We start from the raw sequence: 8,032 nt of genomic DNA, 5'->3' as shown, positions 1-8,032 counted from the left end.
TTTCGTCAAGCATAACATTGATAACAATTGCCTCACCTCAAATAATCGCGCCATTCCCTGCTCTTATCTTGGCCGCGCGCTGTTGTCACGGCAGGGAAGGGCGCGAATTTCTGAGTGAGGCACTTTTGCTAAAACTCTTGATAGACTTTTGACACCCCTTACGAAAATTAACCATGGTTTTCTCATAGTAAAACCATGATTTTTTTTTTTGGTGTATTAGGTTTTTGTAGCAAAACCACGGTTATTCGTGGTTACCATGAAATAACTACAAGAGCCATGGTTATTTTTCGTAAGGGACCGTGTTGAAATTACTAGTAAATGCTCAAAAGTATGGGGGGAAACGGGTCATATGTTGATTAACTAACTTTATTATGAGACTGGACATCCGCTACTATCACTGTAAATAAATAAAACTCCTCATGAATCATGCGATGTTTGTATTCAGACCGTGAATTTCACCAATCGGTAAGTCGTTTTCGTACTAGACTTTTAGAGAACAAGCTAAAATAAGCAATCGCTTTTAGGATTTTTGCTGACTATTTCTCAGAAGAAGCTGATGTCAGTGATAACTGCCATATCACGTTCCTCTTTTTACAGTTTTTTCCAATTGCTAACACACTAAAATGACATGCACAGCACAATTATTTAAACTGACACACAGAGAGCAAAACTTCTTCTCAAGTCTCCAAAAGTCTAAACACCTTTTCTGTTTTACACACATTTTGCATTTCAAAATAGCACTTTTTAAATTCACTAAATAAAGTTCTCTGCATAAGACACAACAATCTGACATAAAGTCACATGTTTGCCATTTCAAAACACTGCCATTCAAAATGACACTACATGAGCTAATTGGCCAATTACATGTGCTACCTGGCCAAACACCTCAGTGGTTAATTGTTAACACTTCAATCAGGATGTAAGCACTATGAAAAGACCACAGGTGAGAACTTTTTTTTTTTTACAACAACAATGGAAGACATTGCAGAGAGAGGAAGAGGAAGAGGAAGAGTGAGAGGTAGGGGTAGAGCAGGTAGAGGAGTTCATGGCCAAAGAAGACAAACACTTTCAAATGAAATCAGAGCAACCTTAGTAGATCATGTCATCAACCATGGGTTGACAATGCGTGAGGCTGGACAGAGAGTGCAGCCAAACTTGAGCCGTTTTACTGTCGCCTCTGTCATCCGGACCTTTAGACTGGAGAACAGGTATGTAACCAAAATTTCATGTAGTACACATGTAGTATACCCCATGTCATAGTGTATCAGTTGGGTGACACCTGTTTACTTAGTGTATGACATCAGCCATTCATGAACTGTACAAGTTTCCTGTACAATGTACTCTACTGTGGGGGAAAATATTTAGGCTGCATTGTCCAAGCCCTATATATATTTTTATTTATTTTTTTCTAAAGGACTGAGACGACACCATGGTGGAGGAAGGGGCCAAATGTTCACCGGGGTACAGGAAGCTGCCATTGTAAACTTGGTTTTGGAAAATAATGAAATCAGATTACGAGAAATTCAAAGCCACATCATCCAAGACAACACCTTATTCAACAACATTCAACGAGTTAGTCTGTCCACATTGGCTCGCATTCTCAAGCGAAACCAAATCAGAATGAAACAACTTTATAAGGTGCCGTTTGAGAGAAACTCTCAAAGAAACAAAGAGTTCAGACGAGCATATGTGGATGTAAGTACTATATTGACTGCAGTACACTACACACAACATTGTTTCCCAGTGTACTGGATAACACCATATTGAGTGATTTTTGTTCTTTGTTTTCAGGGAGTACTGGAAATGGATGCTCATGCAATCCCACATGAGTTCATCTTTATAGATGAGGCTGGGTTCAACCTAGCAAAGACCAGAAGAAGAGGGAGAAACCTCATTGGCCACAGAGCCATTATAGATGTTCCTGGCCAACGTGGTGGGAACATCACAATGTGCGCTGCCATCTCCAATATGCATGGTGTCCTCCACCGTCATGCCAAACTTGGACCATACAACACAGCCCATATTCTCACATTTCTGGACAGACTTCACAACATTCTCATACCACCAGAGCGTATGAATGATGCAGACCATCAAAGAAACCGGTACGTTGTAGTATGGGACAACGTGAGCTTTCATCGTGCAGCCCCAGTCCAAAACTGGTTTGCTGACCACCCAACATTTCTCGTGCAATACCTCCCACCATACTCACCATTTCTGAACCCCATAGAAGAATTCTTTTCGGCATGGCGGTGGAAGGTATACGACCGGCAGCCCTTTGTGCGCATGCCTCTTGTGCAGGCCATGGAAGAGGCATGTGATGAGATTGATGTGGGTGCAATTCAGGGATGGATAAGGCACTCAAGGCGCTTCTTCCCTCGATGTCTGGCAAGGGAAGATATTGCCTGTGATGTTGACGAGGCGTTGTGGCCAGACCCGGCTGTGCGGCAAGATGCTGCCTAATTATTTTTCTTGCCCTTTTTTTTTTGTTTGGTTTTTTTACTGTAATATATTTTTTTTCAGAAATTTTCTTTTTCAGTTTACTCTTTTTGTAAGAATATTTTTGTTCAGTCCCATGTAAATATATCTGCTGTGCTTATGTTGTACTGACTTGTTTACTGTAGTGAAGGAAAAAAAATAAAAATGTTGCAACAGCATGTGTGTGTATCTGCAAATATTTCTGTGCATGTGAACAATCTGATACATATTTTAGTATTATGGCAAAGCATACTAAAGATGGGGGTGCTTTTCATTATGCCCAACAGTGTGTAGGTGGTTAGGCAAAAATCTGGTAATATGAATGAAGTGTGTGCCATTTCATGCAAAAGTTTGATTTTGATAATGCTCTGTGTAGTTTCGGTTGCAGTGCTTCATTTTGCAGGATATATGAGGTATTTTGCAGTTTGGGTGTGTGGTTTTGTGAATTGTGTTAAGTGTTTTGATAAAACCAGACTAGTTTGAAAAATTGTGTGTTAGCAATTGGAAAAAACTGTAATGCATTAACTCACCGCACTCTCAAGTGAAAGACCAGTTGATTCATAATGGCCTTTTTTTAAAAAAAAAAATCAACATCAAGATTATAGGTTTTTATGAACGTAGCCTATATAGAAAGTAGGCCATCTCAGGACCTGCGATAATAAATTCACCATTTTAAAAACCATTTTACCATTTTAACAGTCGTCCTGCAGTGTACTAATATCTCAGTCTCTCAATATGAGCTCATAAATGCATGATATTTAGGCTATAAAGGTCAATCAATTGTTTGGTTAATCGACATTCTTCTAAATATATTGTTTTGTGTTCAGCTGAAGAAAGAAATTCTTACAGGTCTGGAACAACTTGGAGGTGAGTAAATGATGGCAGAATTTTCATTTCTGGGTGAACTATTCCTTTAAGGGACTTGGGGACTTGATTTTGAAACCGAGACTTGAAACGTTGCAGGTTTATACTATGACAAATGAGCACTAAACTGTTGGTATAACTTAACATAAAACAATTTTGTTGCCTAGCATATAAAAATAACCTTTTTCTCTGACCACTTTGTACAAATATCTCTATTATGCGTTGTAATTTGTCCTCAATATAGGGCATAACACATGCTGCTGTACCATCCACTCACCACTAGAGGTCAGTATCACTTACCTGCTGACATGGACTTTAATGTGCATCACCTGTGACTTTTCCATAGGGTGCGTTTCAATAAGCTCCCTTTGTCATTAATCAATATATCGTGTACAGCAGGGGTGCCCAATCCTGAAACATCACAACAACATCACTACAGTTTATGCTGAAATATCATTAAACAACTGTTTTCTTTTTCAAAACATCTATTGCGTGTTGTTAAACTGTTATTAGTATGAGTTGCCTCGTGCAATTGATGTTTCTTGCATCAGGACATCCATTAAGGTAAGCTTCAGTGTTCCCTGGTTTTCACTTATTGCATTGTGGAGCAAATGTTTCAGTCCACTGGAAAGATTTTGCCACTGAGACAGTGGCTGTCTCCCCGATCAGTGCTCTGAGTAATGAACTACATGGAGCTGATTGAGACATTCCCTAAGACACATTTTTAAACAATAGTTGAGATATATAAAACTACCCAGCAAGATGGTCAAACATTTAACCCAACCGCTGGGTTTGTCCATTTTCAACCCAACTTGGGTTGTTTTTAACCCAGCATTTTTTAGAGTGTACTTTTAACTAGCATTTTCCTTTTTAGTCTTTGAGGAAGAGTTGTTGTGTAATTAACACATTTTTCATAAAAATGTTGACACTGCTGTAAATTATGACTTAATCACATTCAAAACAGCCACTAGCAAGTGAGAATGCAGCTCTGGCCCACCTGGGTTCAGAAACAAATCTGAATTTACTCAGGAGTAGCAAGTCTCTTGATAAAAAATTCACCGACATCAAGCCTGCACCAAGTAATCCAAACATTGGCACAGAGGTCCATGAATTCCCAGTTGCTGAACGCACACCATTTAGCTCGACTAACTCTAGCAAACACAGCTCCCCTAGTGGTGCCGTGGCTGCTAGGGTAAGTCCTTTTAATTACACACCAAGCCCCAGAAAGAGTAGTGCTGACAGCACAACTCCTAGGCACAACAGTCTCTGTTCATTTATTGTTGATTTTAATGAAAAAAAAAAAAGAAACCTTTATCTACATTTAATCACACAATTTTAAATTCATGGGTCATTTAATGTAAACCAACTCATCCAATTTGGTAAGGTAAACGCGTATCTAAATTTCTTCCTGATTCACATGTAGTCAGAAATGCATTACTCACGAACAGTCATGCTGATTTTATTCAGCCATCGTTTTGTAAATGAATTCTACATTATGATTTTTTTTTTTTTTTTTTTTAAACAGACAGACAGATGTACAGACACTAATAGTGCAGTGACCAACAATCTAGTAGTTCCATAATTCCAGAAGTGAACAAAAAAAGGTGTAAATGTATAAGTGTGGTGTGTGTGTGTGTCTACATTATGATTCTATTGCCTTACATAGTATGAGTTTAATTATATTGTCTTGTTGAACTAGTTGGTTTATTTGGGCCTTTTCTACAGCAAATAATGGCTGGTCATAATCTTACTTTTAGCAGTATAACAAGTTGTTGATATCCACAGCTGTAACTTCTCTGTGCTTCTCTGTGGTTTTGTTACCACTCTTTAAAAGAGGAAGCCAAGAATGTGAAAGATGGTATTATCATCAAAGATTTTCCCAGAACTCCTTTAGTTTGTGCCACAAGAACAACATTCTAGATGGAATAATGAAAATGAAAGTGTCTGTTGAAAAAAGAAATGTATTCATGCAATCACCCCAAGAGTTCTGTAGTTTTTCATCAAATCATTAGGACTTCCTTCCATTTCCTGTGGTTCCGCCTTAAAGTGTTGAAAGGGGTGAAGAATCGCTAGCAAGTACAGAGCAGCTGGTGAGGTGAGTACGGTTTTCTAAGTCAGTAATATCTGATTTGTAAAACTCTAATCTAAATGAGCAAATAAGCTTACATATAAGTATATGATTTGTATTAAATATATTGAGTACCATATTTAATCAAATATAAATGTAATTGTTTAATAATTCTGAATATTGTCTTATTTTCCTCATTTATAAAGTCACTTTGGATAGAAGCATCTGCTAAATGAATAAATGTTTGACTGATGCGTGATATTTACAGGATAAACAGCACTTTGGACAACATCAACTCAAGCAAAATGAATGAGCCTTATTACAATAACGACATGAACTCAAGTGAAAATGATTGTCTGGGGTGTATTCATGAAAGTGAGACATACTCAGTGTCTCCAGAGGTGAAGAAGTCTATGAGTGTGATTTCTCTGGTCGTCTACAGCCTGACGTTTCTCCTCGGAGTTCCTGGAAACATCTTTGTTGTGTACATTGCTGGAATGAAGATGAAGAGGACTGTTAATACAATATGGTTTCTCAATCTAGCGACAGCTGACCTCCTGTGCTGCCTTTCCATACCGTTCAGTATAGCAGAGATCCTTCTTGACCATCACTGGCCGTATGGATCCGTCATGTGCAAGATTCTCCCCTCTGTTGTAGTTATTAACATGTTTGCCAGTGTTTTCACCTTGAACTTGATTAGTCTAGATAGAGTCACCCAGGTGATCACACCGGTTTGGGCTCAAAATCATCGCAACTTGTTTCTTGCACGGCTGTCCTGTGTAGTGGCCTGGGTTCTGGCTTTGGTGCTCAGCTTGCCCTTTATGATATTAAGACATACTTTCATTGATGAGCATTCGAACACCACACATTGCACATTACTTGCTAATGAAGAAAATCTGTCAACATGTGGATTGTTGAGTATCATCAGATTTGTGTTTGGCTTTTTGATACCTCTCATATGCATCACATCATGCTATGGAATCATCGCACAGAAGTTAGGCAGCAGTCATTTTCGCTCTGGCAGAGCGTTTCGCATCATGTTAGCTGTTATTGTGGCATTTTTTCTGTGCTGGCTGCCGTATCACATGGTGGACTTAATAATATGGTACGGAGATGATTCAAGTTATTTAACGGCTTTGGCAGTGGATCCATTGGCCATCTCTTTGGCGTATATCAACAGCTGCCTGAATCCCATTCTGTATGTTTTCATGGGGCAGGATTTTAAGAAAAGAGTTAAACTTTCTCTAAGACGTGTTTTTGAAAGGGCTTTCTCTGAGGAAGGAACACAGATGTCACGATCCACCCAGTCACAGCAAATGCACTCAATGTTGTGAAGATATGAACTCAGAGTTTTATCTGTTTAGGTCATTTTTCTATAACAAATCTGCAACTTCTAACAAGACTCTTTTCACTTGCTTTGATATTTTGCATCTAATGCAATGACATACAGACATTTTTGAGTGCGACTTAACATTTTTTTTTTAAATATAATATAATATTTTTGTATTATTCTCAGAATAATTTTCTTGACCGAAATACTCTTGTAAAGTATCTTGACAAAAATATTTTGCCTTTGTTATTTCTCTTAAAAAATATACAAAAGTGCACAAGTAACTTTTTCTAGCTCTTTTCAGAAGTGTCCGCTCTGTTTTTTTTTCTTTTGTCGGGAAATTATGAAACTCTTATTCAGTGCATCTAAAACATCTGCATTGAAACATATGATAGAGAAGGAATATTGTTTTGTTACAGTGAGTTTTTGCCATTCTTATCGATGCTCAGTTTTTGTTGCATTGTTTTATCTTTATTTATATGAATTAACAGGGTTTTTGTTGAACAGGTTCATGATTGTATGCTGAAAGTTCAAAAGTAGCTTGCGTTCTGCAATACTGAAGTTATTATTAGACTGATGCAGGGTTTTAAGGAAGTTAATGACATGTCTGCTGATCAGATGTTAACTTTTAAATCTGTTGTTAAATCTGCACACTTGTCATGATTAAAAATGTACGTGAATATTCTGTCATAAATGAAAAGTTCTAGTTCTAGTGTCTGCATATGCAGTACATATACATATACTATACATTGATGTAACATCAGTCAAGATACTTTTTAATCACATTGTCTTCAATCATTTTAGTTTTGCTAATGTTTAGCCACATATTACATAATTGCATTATAATCTCTAATCTCTGTTTTAAGAAAAAAAATACTGTTTTATGATCATTAAACATTCAAATTGATTTTTAATTTGGATAAAAAGATTATACAGTGTTATATTTGGGCTGTATGGAGTACTTTTGACTAGTTAATGGTGTCATTCTTTGGCCAAATATTAAGGAGACTATCAAACTACACTCTTTGTTCCCACATAGTCTAATAAAACCATTCAAACCCAACTCAATATTTAATGTCATTTAAAAATAGCTTGTATTGGGGTCCTGATCATCCCATTGGAATTTACTTTGTGGAGATGACTGATTGTCTGTACCTTGTGCTGTTTTGTGCAAATAATACTTTTACTTCAATGCCTGATAGTTTCCTCTACAATGCAGGGCAGCAGAAAGGTTAATGTTGAGAGTAAATGATAAATAGAATGGAGATAAAATATGAAACACAATTACTTTCTTT

The 8,032-nt window shown here is 37.3% G+C and overlaps 1 protein-coding gene across 1 annotated transcript; it reads left to right on the top strand.

The window, feature by feature from the left end:
* Positions 1 to 5,409: 5,409 nt before the first annotated feature.
* On the top strand, positions 5,410 to 7,790 carry LOC137029387 (C3a anaphylatoxin chemotactic receptor-like). The gene is made up of 2 exons (XM_067398981.1): positions 5,410 to 5,434; positions 5,676 to 7,790. Exon 2 carries the CDS (start codon positions 5,713 to 5,715, stop codon positions 6,739 to 6,741), a length of 1,029 nt encoding a protein of 342 aa, XP_067255082.1. The 5' UTR covers positions 5,410 to 5,434; positions 5,676 to 5,712; the 3' UTR covers positions 6,742 to 7,790.
* Positions 7,791 to 8,032: the final 242 nt, after the last annotated feature.

This window comes from Chanodichthys erythropterus, chromosome 10, assembly GCF_024489055.1.
Source record: "Chanodichthys erythropterus isolate Z2021 chromosome 10, ASM2448905v1, whole genome shotgun sequence".
NCBI classification, from domain to species: domain Eukaryota; kingdom Metazoa; phylum Chordata; class Actinopteri; order Cypriniformes; family Xenocyprididae; genus Chanodichthys; species Chanodichthys erythropterus.
This window is presented reverse-complemented; position numbering and strand designations above follow the sequence as displayed.

What these genes read in the sequence shown, in the direction of transcription:
- LOC137029387 (XM_067398981.1), top strand. Translation starts at nt 5,713, where the DNA reads ATGAATGAGCCTTATTACAATAACGACATGAACTCAAGTGAAAATGAT.